Genomic DNA, 22,236 nt, shown 5'->3' with positions numbered 1-22,236 from the left:
GTATGTTAATTTGGCAAGTCCACAACTTAAACCATGGCATATTTTATTGAATGAAAATATACCCACAGGAATTCTACAGAGCACGCGATGAGACACTGCCTCGTTTCAGATGAGCCTCAGAAGATCTCACAGTGATGAAGACTTATTTTAACACGCAATGTTGCTTTTTTTTGGTGCTGTCGAGTCAATTTCAACCTATAGCAACTCCATGTGACAGAGTAGAACCACCCCATAGGTTTTATAGGATGTAATCTTTACCGGTACAGCAAACTGTTAAGGGGGGCTTAACTACTAGTTGAAATGTTGGCAGTTTGAAATGAGTAAGAGCAAGTAAACTGAGGCACTTTACTAAAGTAAAATGGCTGCTTTAGAGTTTGGGGCCCTACTCCATCTTGTCTTTCTTTTAAAATACATAAACTATTTCACCGGAGCTATCAAGACCCTTCCTGAAGCAACGTCTCAGGAAGACTTTGACGCTGACGTTTATCTAGGTCTCCTAGGCAACTGTTGACAAGAAAGATTTCACTTGGGCAAGCTCTTTCTAAGAATTGTCCTGTAACCTTTCCCCTTCTAGCCCCACCTCCAGTAATCTGTCTTGTATTAATCTAAGTTTATCATATCCAATCAAAATAGGACAGCTCAAGTCTTTTGTTCTCACCCTTTAAAAGGTCTCCTCAGGTTCATCATTTCAGAAGCATTTGTTCTCTCTGTAAAATTAGACATTTTCCCTGTCCGGATTGTTATTGAACCTACAATAAATCTCCTTGCTTTACTTTAACAGAGTAAGTGTTTATTACTCTTGAACAGAACCCACCCAGAGGCAACAAGGAAGACAGGACTGGAGATCGGCTTCTGAAAGGTCAGTCTTAAAAATCCTATGGAGTACGGTTCTACTCTGCACACGTGGGGTTGCCATGAGTGGGAATCAAATAACAACAACCACCACCACCACCTACCTAGAGTCTACCCAGCGCCCAGTGCCGTCGAGTTGATTCCGACTCATAGCGACCCTATAGGACAGAGCAGAACTGCCCCGTAGAGTTTCCAAGGAGCGCCTGGCGGATTCAAACTCTAGACCTAGAGTCTACTCAACGGCAACTGAAAAAACAAAAGTATACCCATGTACCTAAATACTTTAGTGTGGTATCTATTCAATCTTCACAGCAACCCTCTGTGGACTATCATTCCCATTTAACAGAAGAGGATAATGAAGCTTAGAGGAAGTACGGGACGTGCCCAAGTTCCTACAGCTGAGAAGACTGAGTGGCGATCTGAACCAGGTCTATCTGACCCTACAGCCCACACACTGTTAACTTACATTCCTCAGAAATACACGGGAGACGTCCTGAAGATGAAGCTCTGAGGAAAGAGAAGTATTTACTTTTTACAGGTACACTTGAGAACTAGTTCAGCTCCTCAACGCCGGGCAAGCTGGGCAAGACTCCAGAGGCGCGAGGTCGAGCAGTCACAGGGGACGCTTGGATAAAATTGTTCTGGAGCTGCAGTCTCGATATGTCATCACCACCGGGCCACATAGAAAGATCATTTCAAAAGGTAGAAAAGTGTGTATGTGTACATGTTCAGTGGTGTACGCTTGTGTCTATAAAGGCTACTATCTGTCTCTGGAAGGAGCCCTGGTGGCTCAGAGGTTAAGTGCTTGGCTGCTAATAGAAAGATTGGTGGCTCAAAGCCACGAGCTGCTCAGTGGGGGAAAGATGTGGCAGTCTGCTTCTGTAAACAAACCTTGGATATACATCTATTGGTCCCATCCCATCTAGGGCAAAGAAGAATGAAGAAAACCAGAGACACAAGGAAAATAGTAGTCTAAAGGACTAATGGACCACATGAACTACAGCCTCCACCAGCCTGAACTAAGAAGAACTAGGTGGTGCCTGGCTACCACCCATCACTCTGACAGGGATCACAATAGAAGGTCCTGGACGGAGTGGGAGAAAAATGTAGTCCAAAATTCAAATTCACAAAAAAGACTAGACTTACTGGTCTGAAAAGGACTGGAGGGTACCCTTCTAACTCAGAACTGAAGCCACTCCCAAAGTTCTCCTTTCAGCCAAAGATTAGACAGGCCTTAAAACAAACAACACATGTGAGGAACATGCTTCTTAGATCAACCATGTATACAAGACCAAATGGGCAACACCTGCCCAAAAGCAAAGAGAGAAGGCAAGAAGGGACAGGAAAGCTGGACAACTAATGGAAACAGGGAACCTGGGTTGGAAAAGGGGAGAGTGCTGACACATTGCAGAGATTGCGACCAAGGTCACAAAACAATTTGTGTATAAATTTTTGAATGAGAAACTAATATACTCTGTAAACTTTCACCTAAAACACAATAAAATTAAAAAAAAAAAAACCTATGGAGTAGTCACAACCAACAACAAAATCAGCAACATATTCAGCCATTGAAAACCCTATGGATGTGGGGAAATTGGAATCCATAGACCTACCATATGACCCAGCAATTCCATTCCTAGGTATATACCCAAAAGCTGAGACTCAAAACAGAGATGTGTACAGCTGTGTTCACTGCTGCACTATTCACAACAGCCAAAAGGTGGGAACAACCTACATGCCCGTCAACAGATGAACGGGTAAACAAAACGTGCATACATACAATGGAATACTACTCAGCTAGTAGGAAAAATGAAGTCTTGATACATGCTACAATATGGTTGGAGCTGGAAGGCATGATGCTGAGTGACATAAGTCAATCACAAAAGGACAAATATTGTATGACCTCATTTACATAGAGAGTCAAGAAAAGGCAAATGTACAGAGAACAAGGTTTATTAGTGGTTACCAGGGGCAGGAGGGAGGGGGATGGGGGAGCTAGCAGCGATGGAAATAGTGTGTTGATTAAGGGTAGGGTTGGCACCACCAATTATTTTACCTGCTGTCAATAAATTGTACACCTGTAAAAAGTTGAATTGCCCAAAAAACAGAACAAAACAAACAAACAAACAGAAACAACTCAATTGGCCATAAAAAAAACAAAAACAAGACTACAGCCTTGGAAACCCTATGGGGTAATTCTACTCTGTCCTATAGGGTCGGAATCCACTCGATGGCAATGGGCAGGTTGCCTGTCTCTGACGATCCATTTGTTAGTAACCAGGATAGAAAAGAATTCTTCACACTGGGGAAAAGTTTACTCGTTTTCACCAGCGACCCTCTTGGGGAGATTTTAAAGACACAGCTGCATGTACAGGAACACGTAATTAGGATCGTGTGCTGTGATTTGGACTCCCTCTCCGAAGTCCATAAGCAAGAGCCTACTGAAGCAGCGCTGGAGCAGGAGGGCAGGGTGCGGGGAGGAAGCCTCGGGCCACAGGCAGGGATGGCCGCAGGGGCCTGAGTCACTGTGGGGCCTTCCTCTCAGCCCAGGAGAAACGTCTGCCTGCTGGGCACCAAAAAAGGCAAGGCAGGAGGAAGGTGGTGCTCGAAAAGATGCCCTTTTAAGAAAAACAGAAATCCCGCGCGAGCTCCCTGAGAAAAAACCCGGGCGGTCCACCTCCAAGGCCTGGCAAAAGAAAAGGCTCGCGTGCCTCGAGCTGAGCTACGTAAATGTACGAAAGCCAAGCCTTGTTCTTTCTGAAGCAGATCTGTTTGGGCACGAGGTTTACATTTCAAAGAGGAAACAGAGCAACGTAATTCAATGAAAATCTTGCCATTTAAACATGCGAGCTCCAGAGAAGATGTCATGGTGGAAAATCAAGATTATAAGAAGCAGCACAGTGGAAAACAACTCCAAAAACACAAAAGTAACTACAGGGCAGCCTGGAAGATTAACTCTTAAATTCCTGTTGGGTATTCAGCATAGAGCGTACAAGGCTCGCCATCTGCTGGCAGGATTTGGTACTGCTAGTGGGTAAGCACTCAAGAGGTTCTGGATTCTGTCAGAGGGTAATTTACTCTATTTTCTAACAACACTGCTCAACGTTAAGTACTAATCACATTAGTCAGACCTCAGTAGATGCAACAAATATGGGATCTTGTATATTTCCTGCCTTAAAATACACCATGTTGTTGTTGTTTGTTTGCCACTACTTCAGTTCTAACTCATAGTGATCGTCTGGGGCAGGGTAGAACTACCTCATGGGGTTTTCAAGACTGTAATCCTAAAGGAAGCAGACTGCCACATCCCTCTCCCACAGAGAGATTGTTCGAACCTCCGACCTTTTGGTTAGCAGCTGAATGCTTCAGCCACTGCACCAGCAGGACTCCTTCAAAATACACCATAGAATCCTTAATTCTTTCTGGAAGAGATTCCAGACCTGCAGGCCCTCCCAATCATCACCTTGTCTTCCTCCTCCCCACTATATAAACGGAGTCCTGTGGTATGAATTCTCTAGGGTCTGGCTTCTTTCACTGGACTTTGTTTGTGAGAGTCATCCACGTGTTAGCGCAGGAGCAGTGTGGTCACTTTCTTTGTGTGGACAGCTCGCAACTTCATCTGCTCTACTTTTGATGAACATTTGGGGTTGTTTCTAGTTCTCAGCTAATACAAATGACGTTGCTTTGAACATTCTTGGATGTGCCTTTTGGTGAACATATGTATGTACTTCTGATGGGTGTATATTTAGGAGTGATACTGCTGGGTCATATGTATGCTAATGTTCAAATTTAGTTTTCTGAATAGTTATAATAGAGTCCCCGGATGGTACAAGTGGTTAAGTGTTCAACTACTAGCCAAGAGGTTGGCAGTTCACTCGAAAGCAACTAAGGACAACAACATCTCTTAGGTTATTATTCTTTACAACAAAAAGCAATACAGTTGATCGTGCTTCTACTAATTAATACAAACCCTGTGAAGACAGGCTTGATAAACATTGCCCAAGAACCAATTATATAATCCAGAATGGTTCTGGGAAGAGGTTGTGTCCCACGTGCACAGAACTTGGCCAAAGTGCCGCTTTAAGATTACCTACATTATTGTTGTTGGCATAGTGAAGTATCTGGCCAAGACAGAGCTGTTTCCCATTTAAAACTCCTGCCTGACTTCTAAACCTTCCCAGTGTTAAACAACATTGATTAAGGCAAAACCACACCCTTAAGCGAAATGAGTATCACCTTTCTTTGGTAATCATATTACTAGTTCAATATTTTCTTAGAACAACTGCCAGGACCTGTGGCTTACTTCCCAAAGAATGAAAATAGCTACAATTTATGGTGTCCTCACTATATTCAAGGCACTGTGCTAAGTACATAACATATGTATTTCATCTGTGCTTCACAACATTTTTTTTTTTTTTTCACAACAACCCTTTGACAGAGTCCCTGTTTTACAGAAAAGGAGACCAGGGTCCAGAGAGGTTGATAACTTCCCAAATTCACAAAGGGAAGTAGAGGTGGCCCTAATCCAGGTCAGTTAGCTCTAAAGCTGCCCCCTCAGGCACCCTGCAGCCCTGTCCAGTACTGCTCATTTGCAAAGGGCAGTGGGTCCTGAGCTGCTTGGTCGGCTTCCAGGGACTTGGACCAACATGGCTTCCTTGCATCTCCTTCTGTCAGGATGAATAAATCACTTCTGCAAGCAACCTCAGTCATTTCTTCCTTTATAAAAAAAAAAGAAGTTGGCAGTTCGGACCCACCCAGAGGCACCTCAGAAGACGGGGCTGGAGATCTGCTTCCAAAAGGTCACAGCCTTGAAAACCCTGTAGAACAGTTCTGCACTGTACACATGGGGTCACCATGAGTTGGAAACAACTGGATAGCAACAAGCAAAGTAGTTATACTAAATATATCCCCAGCAGCAGCCTGTGAGAGACCACAACACCCTTGCCAGCACTTGACATCACCAGTCTTTGAAAAACTTTTAGCCTTTCTAGTGGGGATGTAGCCGTATCTTATGGTTTTGATTTCCCTGATGACTGATGAGATATAATAGCTTTTCATATATGTATTGGCTATCCTTTATTGGGAAAAGTCTCCTCCCCATTTTCCCATGCAGTTGATTGTCTTTGTCTTATTGACATATTGGAGTTCTTTATAGATTCTCGATATGAGTCCTTTGTCAGTTACATGGATTACAAATATCTTCTCTCTTTCTGTGCTTGCCTGTGGTATCAAATATGTGATGATTTAAATCCATGACAACAACAGAGCCAAGCAGCGGGGGACAAAGAGAGCTAACGTGATCGGCGGTCCTTGCCTTGTCCAGGAAGTGGTTAATAGATTGCTTAGAGTCTAATAAGGCAGGGATAGAAATGACAAAACTCTGGTAACCACTAAAAGAAAAAAAAAGAATGTATCACTTACAAGTTACAGATAGGAAAATGGAATGATAAAGATATTTGATTAATCTAACAGAAGGCAAGAAAAGAGAAAGAACAGGGCATAAAATTGGTAGGGCAAACGGAAAATAAACAGTAAGATACATTTACAGATATCCAAACAGATCAGCAATTACAACAACAAAAATATCAAGACTGAAACTAAAGGGATGGAAAAATACGGAAAAATTTGAACCAAAAGAGAGCTAGGTTTTAATTTTAGTATCAGACAAAACAGATACACATATAAGGGACAAAGAAGAACAACTTATACTGATCAATAAAACAACAGAGGAAGAAAATGCTTCTGCTGAGTTCTCCTCCCGCCAACGAAACGGCCTCGGGATATATAAAGCAATGACTGACAGAGCCCTGGGAAGACACAGATAAACCATTAATTGTAGCTGGAGATCTAAACACACTCATCTTAAAAACTAATATATCAAATTGGCAAAAAACAAGCAAAAATTTAAATTTGAATACAGAATTAATAAGGTCAACTTAATACAGGTTTCTTAGAATCTTACACTCAACAAGTAAAAAATATAGTTTCTTTCATAGCATACTTGCAGCATGCATAAAAATTTGGGACTAGGCCACAAAAAACCTTTAATAAATTTCAAAGCACCAATACCATACAAATAGTTTCTGTCCGTAATGCAATGAAATTGGCCATTGATGAAAACAAAATACCTTGAAAAATCCCATATATCTGGAAGTTAACAAACATATCACTGAATAACCTTTGGACTAAAGAGCAATTTGTAAAGTAATGTATGAACTACTAAGAGCTTGATAGCAGCAATAAAGCTTCACGTTAAAGCATGTGGGATACAGTTAAAGCCAGGGGCCCTGGTGGCCTGGTGGTTAAGCGCTTGGCTGCGAACCCAAAGGTCAGTGGTTCTAACCCACCCAGAGGCTCTATGGGAGCAAAGATCTCACGATCTGCTCCCGTAAAGATTACAGACTAGGAAACTCTATGCACAGTTCTACTCTGTCCTACAGGTTCGCTGTGAGTCGGAATTAACTAGACGGCACACAACAACTAAAGTAAGACTTAGAGGGAAGTGTTGAAGAATACCTTTGAGGCATTTGCTATAAATCCAAAAGGCATAAAGCATAAAGTGAAAATTAATGAATTTGACTCTAATAAAACTAAGAATTTCTATGCAATGAGGAACATCATAGACAAAACTAGTAAGTGGACAATAGGTGTAAAGAAATGTTTGCAACACCATTAACGTTATGATATGCAAAAATCTTGATTATCTATGAGGAAAGTTCAGGGAACCCCCAAACAAAAATAAGAATGAATACAAACAAGATTTTCAGAGAAAGGGAACCCCGGATGGCTAAGAGATATATATGACAGGTACTCAAACTCACTAATAAGAGAAATGTAAATAATATGTAAAAAGATAGGGAGAATGGCTGCCCAACTTGGAGAATATAATCAATGTCACTGAATGACACATGTAGAAATGGTTGAACTGCTGTATGTTTTGTTGGGTCTGTTTTCACCACAATAAAGAATAATACTTCGATAGCACACTTCACCACCCATCTGTCACACTGTGGTGGTTTGTGTGTCTTTGTAATGCTGGGAGTTATGCCATCACTATTTCAAATACTATCAGGGTCACCCATGGTAGACAGGTTTCAGGGCGGCTTCCAGACTAAAACAGATGGGGAAGAAAGGCCAAAAATAGCCAATGTAAACCTTATGGATCACAACAGAACACTGACTGACTCACTTGCTTTGGGCATTTTAGGGGCGATTAGTCTCTAGAGGAAGATATCACGTTTGGTGAAGTGGTGGGCCACCGAGGGTGAGGGAGACCCTTGGTAAGGTGGATTGGTACATAGCCACAACGATGGACTTGAACTTGCCAGTGACTATAAGGATGACATAGGACTGGGCAACCTTTGGTTCTGTTGTACATAAGGTTGCCAGGAGTCGGAGTCAACTTGATGGCAGCTATACAACAACAACCTATGTAGATAGTAGGTTATGCCTAAAAGGCTGCCAAGGATTGGACAGACTGACAATGACAAATATTGCTGGGGTTATGAGAAGACAGAAACGTACTTGCCTTGCTCGTGGATGGGCGGACTAGACCAGTGTAGCAATCTGCCAGTGCTTGGTGACCCTCTAGTATGTATATGCCCCATGACCAAGCCATTCCACTCCTGGACTATAAACCTCTAAAAAATCTCACCCAGCTACATAGTGGACCTGCACACGGATGTGCACGGCAGTGCCGCTATGATACGGAGCTGGAGACAATGTGAATGTCCTCTGCAAGGAGAAGAGAGAACAAAACGTGGCAAGCACATTCTAAGGAGCACTACGAAGCAGCCAGCAGCAGGGACCCTGGGGTACGTGTCACAATTAAAAGCAGTGCTGAATGGGAGAAAGTGAAAAACAGAATGAGACACGTGCTACAATCGTATAAAAATGCAAGGCACATAGATATGTAAAGCAATACTCTCTGTTATTCAGTGGAGCCCTAGTGGCCCAGTGGTTAAGAACTCAGGCTGCTAACCAGAAGATTGGCAGTTCAAATCCACCAGCCGCTCCTTGGAAACGCTGTGGAGCAGTTCTACTCCAACCTGTAAGGTTGCTGTGAGTTGGAATTGACTCGATGGCGCACGACAACAGCAATCTGTTATTCACAGACACATATTCAAAGACATAAACCAAACTCATTACAATAGATATGTATGATGTCTGGGGGGAGCATAAGAATGAAGACCAAAGATGAAGGGAAAAAAACTAAATAGGGCATACAAAAAGTCTCACATGGACTGATGAACTCTCTACACTGATGTCTTAGAAACCCCAAGGAAAATAAATTAACAAAGTGGGAGTTATGATCAGACATTTATAGAAAATCTTTACAAGCAACAGTCCTTCCCAGTTTTCATTCATATGGAAGTTCGACGTGCTCCCTCAGGGCTGTGGTACACTGAATACCCCCCAAAAAACCCCAAACCAGGCACCAGGGAGTTGATTCCGGCTCATGGCGACCCTGTGCCTGTCAGAGCAGAATTGTGCTCCACAGGGTTTTCAATGGTTGTGATCATTCGGAAGTAGATATCCACGCCTTTCTTTCAAGGCACCTTTAGGTAGATTCAAACTGCCAACCACTTGGTTAATAGCCAAGCGCTTACGGCCCCTAAACACGTCCGTGTCCTAATTCCTGGAACCTGTGGATTTGCCTTACATGGCAAAACGGACTTTGCTAATGTGATTAAGGGTCTTGAGGTGGGGAGAGTAGCCTGTGTTACCCAGGTGGGCCCTAAATGTAATCACATCTGCCCTCATAAGAGGGAAGCAGAGGGAGGTTTCACTACAGGAGAGGAGAGGGCAACGTGACGACAGAAGCAGAGACTGAAGTGGTGCTGCCACAAGCCAAGGAATGCTGGCAGGCACCAGAAGCTGGAAGAGGCAAGGAATTCTCCCTGGCACCTCCAGAAGAGACCGCCCCTGACGACAGCTTTGTTTTAGTCCTACAAGACTCATTTCAGATTTCTGGCCTCCAGAAGTACAAGAGAATAAATTTCTGTTGTTATAAGCCGCTAAGTTTGTGGTACTTTGTCACAGCAGCATAGGAGACAAACACAGGGCCCTTTCCTAACACGTTTCTGAAAGTGATTCCGCTGTGTCTCTGAGCCCTCCTCCTGGGAATCAACCCATGCATGCAGGCTGGTTAAGGAGGTAAACAGAATTTGTCCAGTTTTGGCTGAGGGCAGTCATGTAGGTCTACTGCAGATTCTCTCTTCTAGAATAGTCCATGCTCCCACCCCTACCCGTAACACATACAGTAAACCCATCCTTTGAAAGAGCGTGGGCATGGCTCTGCTAATGAACCAGTCACCCCAATACTCTGGGACACTGGCTTAGTTTTGGCCTGAAGGAGGGTTAACCACCCAAGACCCATGCTCTCCTCCCTGCAGGCTTCAAACATTTATATCCTTTCTCCCCCGCACACACACACACAAAAAAACAAACTCTTTGCCGTCGAGTCAATTCCAACTTATAGAGACCCTGCAGGACAGAGTAGAACTGCCCCACAGAGTTTCCAAGGAGCACGTGGTAAATCTGAACTGCCTACCTTTTGGTTAGCAGCCATAGCACTTAACCACTATGCCACCGGGGTTTCCATAACCCTTCCAGCTGGGTTTATTTGGTGTATGTGGAGTGGGGAGAAAAACAAAGAACAGCCCTCTCATCACTGTGGATTTGGACATGTTGAAGGTCTTTTCCTTTGAGGCTCTCATCATCAAATCAATCTATTGAAGCATCTTAGACTAGAGCAGTAGGGGGAAAAAGAAGGAAGGAAGAAAGAGAAGGGCACAGGTGGGGGTGTTGAGCAGGCAGAAGGAAAGTCTAGAGAATGAGGATGAGAACTCCAGGACCCAGGGGTGCACGTGAGAGCATCACACACTTAGTGACAAGTGTCCCTCAAGTGTGGCTTGGTTCAGCGGCTCTGACATGACTGTGCTTCTCTTTGATCTCTGGACAACAGCCATGGGCTGGAGAGAGCCCCATGGAGAAGTCCTCTCACCTAAAGACAAAGTCTACTGGTGAAGAACCTCCAGCCATCCCGTATGCCGCCCTAAACTCGGAACTTACTTTGCCCACGAGCGTTTGAGCTGTGCTTGAATTTCTATCCATTCTTCCTTTATGATTCTCCCACACTGCAGCAGCTCCTTTGTGAGTCTATCTGCTTTGGCCAGATTCTCCGAAGCTTCCTTAAATCTGAGCTGTGTTCAGGAAAGTTTACATTGGGTTCTAGATCCTGAAACCATAATCCCTAGACTTTCTCGGCTCACCCTTCCTGAGTCATCAATTAACTTTTTTATTAGGCCCTGGGAATGGAATCTAAGATTATAAAGATTGGCTGTAAAAGGATACTTTTGAAGTGAGATTAAGGCTCTGGCCATGGTGTGAAAAAGCTCAACGGAACACTTGAAAACGTCTGTATTGTCATTATAAGGAGGCTCAATGGAGTTGGTGAGGATTTCTTGGGCTTTTTCTACATGTTGTTTTGCTTGCAGCGACAGCCCTGTGAACAAAGAAAAAGAGGCCTCAGTTTCTCTTTCACAACAGCTGGGTAGGAATATAGTTGTTTATGGACAGAAATCTAGCAAAACCCCTTCCCGTGTCACCCAGCGATGCGTGGAGATGTATCTCAGCAGCACGTCCTCCCTCTCCACGTGAGGCAGGAGCAGACGAGAAGATCATAACTAGTTTACCTAAAAACATCATCATGACTGAAAAACAGACGTGTTTTACAATGAGTACTCAAGGCACACTTTTCCAAAAATGGTCCTTTGAGAAATAAAATCATCAGAACAAGCTGGAATTGAACAGCTTTGAAACCTTACCAATACCAGACATACAATATGTTATAAATAATTACAAAAAGCAAAACAAATAGAGTACAAGACTATAGCATTCTGGGCAGGAAAGAAAATACTCATGAATTTTAATGCTGGCTTTGTGACAGCAATTTTAATGAAACAGTAAAAAATTTTAATCTTCTGTTCACCCATCCAAAATCATAACTTTAGAGAGCTATTTTAATGTGATAACACAAAACCATGATACCTACAGAAATGTACAAACACAGTTCCCAGGAGGTAACAGGTTACTGTGTACCAATCTCTTATTCCTGTGTGGTAACAGACAAAACATGAAACAAAGCACAGGAGACAATTACTACATAGAATGCGGAATTAAGGCAGCCCGGTGTTCGGTTGGTGGAGGCTTTCAGGGTGCTGTGATGCTGAAGAGGTTTCAGCAGAGCTTCTAGGCTAAGACAGAGTAGGAAGAAAGGCCTGATGATCTCCTCCTGGAAATCAGCCAACGAAAGCCCTCTGGATCTCAATGGTCCCATCCGCCACCTTCGTGGGGATGGCGCAGGACTGAGCAGTGTTTCATTCCATTGTGTGTGGGGTCGCCGTGAGTCAGGCGCTGACAGGACAGTTTCTAACAACAAGTGTTCTTCCACAGGCTTGTTGATTTGTGGTGAGGGTGACACTGGGCATCATCAGTTATGTTTCAGGGCTTTTCACTGCCCCACACTCCCACCCTACTCCCCCACATTAATGCCCCCATCTTACACCCACATCCATACCCTTATTTACCTGTTCTTAATTCCCTGGAATTGTATCTCCAATCTCCAAAATATTTACCAAAATATGAAGTTAATTCTCTTCCTATGTCACTAAACCAGACAAATATATCTTATAATGAATAAAATCAGGTACAGGCTATTCATGTGAGAACTCTTATCAAATTTTATTTGTTTTATTATTTTTTTTACAGTCACATATTGAAGTAATCTATCAGGCATTTACTAGTGCCAATGATACGTGCGATATTACAAAAGGGATGGTGGACCGTATTTTCAACTGTGACCCATGCTCTCAAGGAACTTGAACTCAATCTACACTGTCCCGTAAGGTTTAAGAACACTGGCTCTGAAGGCAAACAGCCCCGATTGAATTCCCTACTCCACCTCTTTCTATGAAAAGTTGGCCTCAGCTTCTTCAACTGTAGACAGGGACAATCATATTACCCACCTCACAGAATGCTGGGGAAGGTGAAATGGGATTATGCGTGAAAAAGTTAGCAGGGTGCCTGGCACTCCATAAAATCTTAGTAAAATGTTAGATTTTTTTTAACTTTAAATTAAGAACCAGTTTAGCTGGGTCTTAAATCAGCTATTTATTAACAGTGTGATCTCAGGCAAGTTGTTTCAACTCAGACTCTGTGTTTCCTCTGACTTTTGAACAAGGGGGTGGAGTTGAAAATACATGATCCCCAAGGTTCCCTCTGGCTCTAACACCTTTGACTCTAACAAGTAGGATCAGTCTATAACCATATTCAGCCAAATTCTGGGGTGGCAGTTCTATTCTTGGCACTGTTGTGCCTTTTATATTATTTATTCACTAGAACATTATTCTGGGGAGTTAGTCTCACCATCGTCAGTCTCATCATTTTTCAGTTGAAGAAACTGAGTACAGAGACGCAGCCCCTTGTCCTGGGCCACACAGTTAGTGAGGAGAAGACACGGTATCGTGGATGTCTGCTGATTCTGCTTCCCCGTATCCACTTTCCCTTTCGTTTTCCTTTGGGAACATCACATGGATTTGGCTGAGGCCAGCTTCCCCCCCAGGATCCAGTGGAGCCCAAAGGCAGGTCCAGCCAATCCGACCTTGGCATACCACCCAAGTTGGTCCCATTAGAACTCCCAGATCCTGGAGTGTCAGTTGAAAGGACATTCTTTTTCTCTGGGGAATGCTGAAGACGTATGCCTAAAGCTGCTGGCAGCCTCCCTGCCACCACGTAGGCAAAGCCTGGGTAAGAAAGAAACCCATACAGAGAAAAAGAGCCAAACAGATCTGGCTATGTCTAAAGCAAGTTTTACTTTTGGATTTTTTAGCTGTATAAGTCAATACATCCCTCTTTTGTTTATGCCTTTTATTTGTCTGGTCACTTGTTGTTAAGGGACTCTCAATCAATACAAACGTGAACAGACCCCATTCCAGGCACCTACAGTGTGCCCTGGGCTCTTCCCACAATGCTTTCAGAGCTCACAGACGAATCCTCTCCTAAGAAGCCTACTTTTTAAGATCATAAAAAGCAAAATTTAGAAGGGATAAAATCTCTTCCCTTTTTTCTCTTTGGATATTTACTTATTATATATGCTACTGACTACTTCTGAAAGGAAATGAGTCCCCAATGTTTGGAGAGGAAAATATACAAGAAAGCTTGATCCTTTTAATTAGGTATGAATGAAATTTTGGGAAAAGAGCAGAAAACAAATGACTGACGCCCCCTCGGTCTGAGACAAGTTCACCTTTCAGCTGGAGGTAGCCTTGAGCCAGATTAACATACGCCTCGGCTAGTTTCCAATGGGAGTCGCCATAACAAATTCTCGTCAGCGCTACACAACGCACGAGCTCCTGGATAGCCTGTTTGTACTGTTAGGACGAAAACATGGGGTTAACAAAACAACTTATTAAGAGTCATACATCAGAAAATCAAATCGTACTTTCATTCATGCCATAAATATTTATAGAGTGCCTACTATGTGCCAGGGCTGGTTCTAAGCATTTGGGATACATCAGAAAACAAAAAAGACTAAGATCAGTATCCCTGCCATCAGAAAGGTTATATGCTGGTTGGGTGAAATAGATAATACACAAAAAATAAATAAATTCTAGAGTGCGTTTGGAGCCCTGGTGGCACAGTGATTAAAAACTACGGCTGCTAACCAAAAGATTGGCAGTGGGAATCCGCCAGCCACTCCTTAGGAACCCTGTGGGGCAGCTCTGCTCTGTCCTATAGGGTTGCTAGGAGTCGGAATCGACTCGATGGCAATGGTTTTGGTTTAATGGGTTTAGAGTGCATTTAGAGGAGTCCCTGGGTGGTGCAAAAACAATTAAGCACTCAGCTACTAACTGAAAGGTTGAAGGTTTGAATCCACCCAGAGGCACCTGGGAAGAAAGCCCTGGTGATCTGCTTCTGAAAGATCACACTGAAAATGTTATAGCGCACAGTTTCGCTCCGACGTACACAGAGCTGCTCTACGGCAACTGATTTGGTTTTGGTTTGGTATAGTGCATTTAAAGATGAAAAATGTGATGGAATAAAGAAGAAAACTGAAAAAGCAGAGCAGACGTTACTCCTTCCCCAGGTTTCCCAGTTGCCCATCAATGAACAGCTACTACCTATTCAGGCACAATAAATGGGCAAATGGTAATGGTTTCCAAATACATTTTAGTTCTCGATTCAAACACTTTTCTAGCAGCCTACGACATTGACATAGCAAATTACATGAGCAGCACTGACAAACACATCTCACTAAAGCAGTGAGAAGCACTTCTTCATTCAGGCAGGGCCAAAGAGACTAGGAACTAAATGTCCAGCTTCCAGGGCAGCTCAGAGCAGTAATATACTCAAAGCAAATGTGGTAATTTTAAAACACGGCTCCAAAATTCTTTGACACTCCTTCCATCCAGAGATGGGGGTTTGTGTCCCCTTCCTTTGAATTTGGGCTTTATGTTTGACCAATAGAAGACAGTAGAAGTGATGCTGTGCCTGCTTTGGGGCCCAGGTCTTAAGAAACTGGCAGCTTCCACTTTGTGTCTCTTGAATGCTCATTCTTGGAACCCTACCACCATGCCATGAGGAAGCCTAGGCTCCCCCATGGAGAAGTCCACTTGGAAAAGAACCAACAGCGAGCACCAACTGGTCAACCACATTGAGTGTACCACCTTAAGAACCACCAGCCAGCACCAACTGGTCAACCACATTGATTGAACCACCTTGGGAACCAACAGCCAGCACCAACTGGTCAACCACGTTGAGTGTACCACCTTGAGAACCAATAGCCAGCACCAACTGGTCAACCACGTTGAGTGTACCACCTTGAGAACCAATAGCCAGCACCAACTGGTCAACCACGTTGAGTGTGCCACCTTGGCAATAGACTCTCCACTGCCCAGCTGATGCCATGTGGTGCACAGCTGATTGGAGTCCACTGAGCTCTGTGCAAACCACGGGTTCATGGACAAAAGGAGTGACTGTTTTTGTTTTAAGCCACTAAGTTTTCGGGTGTTTGTTACGTAGCAATAATTAACCAGAACAGAAAGAGAGGAGGTAAGAGGCAAAAGCGCTGATTGAATAAGGCTGAAGGGGACCAAGCAAGGAAGAAAACTAGGAAGGTCAGAGTTGTAGAGAACATCTAGAAGGCCTTGGGATGCACTCCAGTAGGCACCTAAGCTCAAAGTGCCTATGTTTCCAAACAGTTCACACGTGGGTTAGAAACATTTTCATCTTGAAACAATATTCTTCTTGACAAAAATACACAGCCAGACAGTTGGCCATAAGAGAGTCACTTTTGTGACAATTTTAGGGATTAAATGTCCTATAAAGGACATTATTGGGATAATTGCGGAAATCTGGATAAGATTTGAAGATTGGATAAAGTACTGTACCAACACTAACTTCCTATTTTCAGTCATTAGCCTGTGGTTATATAGAAAAAGACCTTATTCTTAGGAAGTATATACTGCAGAATTAGAGGACAGGGCCTTAATATCTGTAAAGTACTCTTAGATAGTTCAGAAAAAATAGTTAAACAGAGGGAGGGAGGGAGAGAGAGGAAGAAAGAGAAAGAAAGAAAGAAAGCAAATATTAACAGTTGGCAAATCTTGTAATTTTTCTTTAAGTTTGAAACTATTTTAAAATAAAAAATTAGCAAAAAATGGATATCTTTAAAAGTAAATTACATCACATTAAAACCCTGCTGAAAACAGTTTTAAGGCCTCTCAGGGCACTTAGCTTGAAACTCAGACTTTGCCACAGTCTGCAAGACCCTATGAGATCTGATTGCCTCTTCAGCTGCATTTCACGCCAGCCCACAGGCTTCATCTCTGGGCTTCAAACATGCCAAGCTCGTGCCTGTCCTACAGATTTTATGCATGCTCTTTACCTAGAACTCTCTTTCCTGAGTTTTTCCAGCTGGCTCCTTCTCGCAGTCAGGTCTCTGCTCCTATATCATCTCCTCCCAGAGGCCCTCAGCGGTGTGATGAACTACTTAGTACGGCCTTTCTCACCAGGGTCTTGTAACTCCCACCTTGGTGATTGGGTGGGGCTGTGCAAATAATTGTGGCCCACCAAGGAGATTGGTTGGTTTTGCCTAAAAAGAGGGCCAAATCCAGAGCAGAAAGACGAGCCCACCACTACCAAGGAAGGAGAGACCCGCAGGAGATAGTGCAGTGGGCTTCTGGGCCCACGGAGTGAGAAAGCTGAGTACCTGCGGGCAGAGACTGAGGGCCAGGGAGAAGCCTACACCTGGCCCATGAACTTGGGACTTGCCAGCCCCCACAACCATGTGAGCCATTTCCTTTATATGGTTCGTGAGTTCTGTGAGATGTTGCAGTGAATTAGGGAACCCAAAGACAGGAGGGAGAGTGCTGAGGGGAGATGGAGTAGTTGATGTTAGAGATGATGGAGTGGTACGGCAGCTTGGAAAAGCTGGACATTTGGGACATCCTTAACCTCCGCCTCACAGGAACCAGCTTGGTGCTGATCTTTATAAAAGAAATTATTTGTTTACCCTCCCTGACTACCCTGCCCAAGGTTGACCCACTCGACCTCCTGAAGAGCACTGACCACCACCTCTAATTGCCTGGTTCATTTACCATACTTACTGCCCCTTGACTCCATGGGCTGTCCTGCTCACCACTGCATTCTGGGTTCCTCATCTGAACCACAGAATGCAAAAAATGATTTAGGATCAGTCTAGATGCATTCAAAAAAACCAAACCCATTGCTGTTGAGTTGATTCTGACTCATAGTAACCCTATATAAAAGAGTAGAACTGCCCCATAGAGTTTCCAAGGAGCACCTGGTAGATTTGAACTGCCAGTCTTTTGGTTAGCAGCCATAGCTTTTACCTACTACACCACCAGGGTCTCCCCTAGATGCATAGAAAAGAGTTAATTCTTTACAGGCACTAAAGGGATTTAGGGCTTAATTCTCTTGCAGAACTCTGGCGGAGAAAGGCTGCCAGCCTAGAGCCTCCCTAACACAAGCCTGGCACGTAGTAGGTACTAAATTAATATTTGCTGTGTAATGAATAAACACACACTCAAAATCACAGCACCCCACAGCCCTCTCTCCATAGTCCTGCTCCTTCTCCTGTATTCAGAACATGGAGGAGGGGTGCCGTCAAACCTCATCACCCAGGACGTAAAGGCTCCTTCTGCCTCACTCTCACCCCTTGATCCCCTGCCTCCCAATGTCACCACGTCCCATTTATTAAAACACCAAACCAAAATCCATTGTCATCAAGTCAATTCTGACTCATAGTGACCCGATAGGACTAAGTAGAGCTACCCCATAGTGTTTCCAAGGAGCAGCTGGTGGATTCAGACAGCCCACCTTTTGGTTAGCAGCTAAGTTCTTAACCACTGCTCCACCAGGGTTCCGTGATTACCAAAACCAAAAACCAAACCCATTGCCATCAAGTCAATTCAGTTTCATAGCAACCCTAGAGGACAGAGTAGAACTGCCCCATTGAGTTTCCAAGAAGCGCCTGGTGGATTCAAACTGCTGACCTTTTGGTTAGCAGCTGTAGCACTAAACTACTACGCCACCAGGGTTTCTGTTCCATGATTAGCACTTTTAAATTCCCCCTAAAAGATCTCAGCATCTCTACTGCTTCTGCCACAGTTTAGACTCCCATCATTTCTTACCAGGACTATTGCAAATACCCTCCAAACTGGTCCTTCTGCCTCCAGTCTCACCCTGCCTTCACGCGGTTGAGTGATCTTTCCTAAAACGCAGGTTTGCTCACTGCGCTCTCGCGCAGATAATCCTGTGGTCATCTCCCAACACCGTTAGGAGAAATCTAAACTCTTTGCTGGGTGTTGAAAACCCTCTGGGACCCCAGATCCTGTCCATAATCCAGTCGCATTTCCCTCCTATGTCCCTAAAGCCTGTTCCTTGTAGCTTCCCAGACATACTGGTCCATCTACTGCTTCTGTCCAGAACACCTTTGCCCTGTTCTGGCACTACTATCGATGTAGTCCAAGTAACTCCCTTCCCAAGAAGCATGCATTATTGCTGCCCCTCTATCTCTTCCAGGCTTTTTGCACCTTCATTTTGCTTCTCTATCACCCCAAGCTTGTGTCTGTCACAGAACTTATCACAGTGACTACAATTATCTTTCCCCATCTATCTTCCCAACCAAACCATGAGGACCTTGAAGGCAGAGGCCGTGGCTTTCCCTCTGTGCCCCCGTACTTGCAGAGGACTTGACATATATTAGGCATACATAAGGTACCTGTGAAATAAATTAACGAACAACAGGGTCTGATACACAGTAAACCCTTTGCCATGGAGTCGATTCCAACTCATAGCGACCCCACAGGACAGAGTAGAACTGCCCCATAGAGTTTCCAAGGAGCACCTGGTGGATTCCAACTGCCAATCTTTTTTGGTTAGCAACCTGAGCATTTAACCACTGCGCCACCAGGGCTCCAATACACAATAGGTGGTAGAGAAATGTATACTGAGGGAATGAGCAAAACTTCTGAGGAGAGAATGGGGAAGAAATATGCAGAGGACAAAAGGTAAAGAACATAAGAATCATAAGCTCTAGGAGAGCAGAAGCTCATCTGTTTTATGTTGTGTTCCAGTGCCTAGAACTGACACAGGGTAAACCAAAAACCAAACCAGTTGCTGTCAAGTCAATTCTGACTCTAGCGACCCCAAGTGTTGCAAAGTAGAACTGCACTTCATAGGATTTTCAAGGCTGTGACCTTTCAGAAGCAAAATGCCAAGCCTTTCTTCTGAGGCGCCTCTAGGTGGGTTCGAACCACCAACCTTTCAGTTAGTAGTCAAGTGCTTAACTGTCTGCACCATCCGGGGACTCCTGGCATATAATAAGAGCTCAGTAAATACTTGTTGACTGATTGAAAATGACTGTAGTAGGTCAAACTCATAACCAATCTGTTTGCTACACACTTGTCAGAGATCATGGTGTGCTTGTTTCTTTGTTCATTTGCGCATTCATTCAATAAATGTGTACTGAATGTTTACGGTGCCAGCTGCTGGGCTGGGAGCCTAGGGCACTACAGTCCCTTGTGCCATAATGTAAGGCACTCTCTGATACACTCTCTTACACCAAACTCCTGAGATTAGGAATGTTACCTAAAATACTCTGCTCCTCTTGATCGTACGTTGTAACTCACTTACGAGAATATAAGTATAGAAAAGAAAGGCTCTTACGTGGTGACTGCTGGAATAGGACTTAGCTTTCTCTTCACAGAACTGGAGTTTCTCTCGAGGAGGCTGGAACAGTGCTGTCTGAGGCAGCTTGTTTTGGATCCTCTTTCTAGGCGTTATGCTGACAGCGGCAACAATTTCATCTAAGTGGCTAGATATGTGAGTTTCCTGTTCTTCTTGCATATTTTTGTATACATTGTCTTCTAATTTTTAAATAAAAAAAATTAAAAGGGTCACTGATAATATCCATAGTTACGTTTAGAAATACATTTTTTGTTTTCCCTAGAAATTGGGGCTATCTAGGAAAATGTCAACACTGTACCTATGACTTCTTTTAAATTAGTGGCTTTATATTTAAAAAGATCATGGTGGCTAGTATTGATTTCTTTGTAATATTTACAGACTAATTTCCAGTTTCAACTAAACTGAATATTCTTGTTTATTTAAATATATAGGCCAGCAGAAATCGGCAGAGCCCAACTAACTTCCAACAAGTTCAGATGAGATCAGCTGAACTCCAACTGAGCCACAGATCCATGAAGAATAAAAATAAATGACTGTAGACTTTCACTTCTGGCCAAGGTGGAGTAATAAGGACCGGATTTATCCTCCTGCCTGAAATAACCAAAAAAAAAACAAACAAATAAACCCATAAAATGAAAAACAAGAAAACCCAGAGACCAAAGTTATGAAATAATGGTTTCCAATTTAAGACACAGGACATCAAGCAATAACACAGTGGTCCTGAGAGATGGGAATAAAAACAAGGTGAGACCCGTGATCACCCCAGCTTATTGCTTTAGATAGTTTCCAGGCTGAGGTACAGGGAAGGGGAACCCAGAAGGATGCCACTAAACTATGTGATTTGAGGAAATAAAGCTGAGAGTCTGGGGAGACCAAAGTGATTGGAGTTTGTAGGACAGGTTACTGGAGAGAAGAGAGCTGTACAGAGAGACCCCAGAGATTAGCAGAGGGACCCCTCCAATATGGGAGATAATACTGATGAGAACACGTGTGAGGAAGCTACTTGAGTCTGGAGAAAGAATCATTCAATAGGTATAAAAGGAACAGTGCCTGACATCCACACAGGGCTGGCAGTACCTATTCCTATCAGCCAGACTAGAAAAACTCATAATTCAGGGGTAATTGGGTACAATTCTCTGAAGGGTTCTGTCTCAGCAATGGGAATAACCAGCCCTAGACTGAGCATTGCTTAGCCCCACCTAACAAATCATAAAAACAAGACCTAAAAAGATCAAATTATTTCCAAGTTTCTTAAGTACATTAGAGAACACAACCGAAGAATGTTCATAGGAATACAAAAAAGTCAACACACACAAAAATAAAATTCACAATGTCTGGCATCCAAAGATTACCAAGCATGCAAAGAGACAAGAAAACAAGACCCATAACGAGAATAGTCCATCGATCAGTTGAAACTGACCCAGAACACAGATGTTAAAATTAGCAGAAAAGGACATCAAAATCATTATTATAGTTGCATTCCATATGTTAAAAAAGTTAAGTACAAGCATGAAAAAAAAAAAAAGACCCAAATTAAACTTCTAGATACAAAACTTACAATGTATCAGATTAAAAATATACTTGATGGGATTAATGGTAGATTAGATATTGTAGGTGAAAAGATATGTGAACTTGAAGACAGCAATAGAAACCATCCAAAATGAAAAAACATCAGTGAGTTATGAAACAAGTTCACGTGGCCTGCTATATATGTAACTGGAGTCTCTAAGGGAGAGGAGAGAGGCGCAAAAAATATCTGAAGATACAATGGTCAAAAACTTTCCAAATTTGAAGAAAAGCCAGAGATCCAACAAGTTCAATGAACACTAAACACAAGAAACATGAGAAAATTGCTCAAAACTAATACAGTGAAAATCTTAAAAGCAACCAGAAGAAAAAAGACATATTAGGTACAAAAGAATAAAGATAAGTTTCCAGCAGGTTTCCTGGAGGAAGCAAGCACACAAGAAAGCAATGGAGCAATATCTTCAAAGTAGAGAAAGAAAAAGTTACCAATCTAAAAGTTTATGCCAGTGAGAGTATCTTTCTAAAACAAAAGCTGAAAGAATTCATCACCAGAAAACTTGCACTACAATGTTCTCAAAGAAA

At 43.1% G+C, this 22,236-nt stretch overlaps 1 protein-coding gene across 1 annotated transcript in view; it reads right to left on the bottom strand.

The window, feature by feature from the left end:
- The window catches only part of TTC23 (tetratricopeptide repeat domain 23), a 131,756-nt gene that overhangs the window by 98,740 nt on the left and 10,780 nt on the right, over nt 1-22,236 (bottom strand). The window contains exons 2-5 of the mRNA XM_003413795.4: nt 20,107-20,306; nt 14,162-14,285; nt 11,209-11,359; nt 10,927-11,052 (exon numbers count right to left, since the gene is read on the bottom strand). Coding sequence (XP_003413843.2) covers nt 10,927-11,052; nt 11,209-11,359; nt 14,162-14,285; nt 20,107-20,286 — 581 coding nt within the window. The 5' untranslated portion in view covers nt 20,287-20,306. The remainder of the gene's footprint in view (nt 1-10,926; nt 11,053-11,208; nt 11,360-14,161; nt 14,286-20,106; nt 20,307-22,236) is intronic.

This window comes from Loxodonta africana, chromosome 13 (genome assembly GCF_030014295.1).
Source record: "Loxodonta africana isolate mLoxAfr1 chromosome 13, mLoxAfr1.hap2, whole genome shotgun sequence".
Taxonomy (NCBI): Eukaryota; Metazoa; Chordata; class Mammalia; order Proboscidea; family Elephantidae; genus Loxodonta; species Loxodonta africana.
Note: the sequence above shows the minus strand (reverse complement) of the source record. Positions and strands in the feature narration are given on the sequence as shown.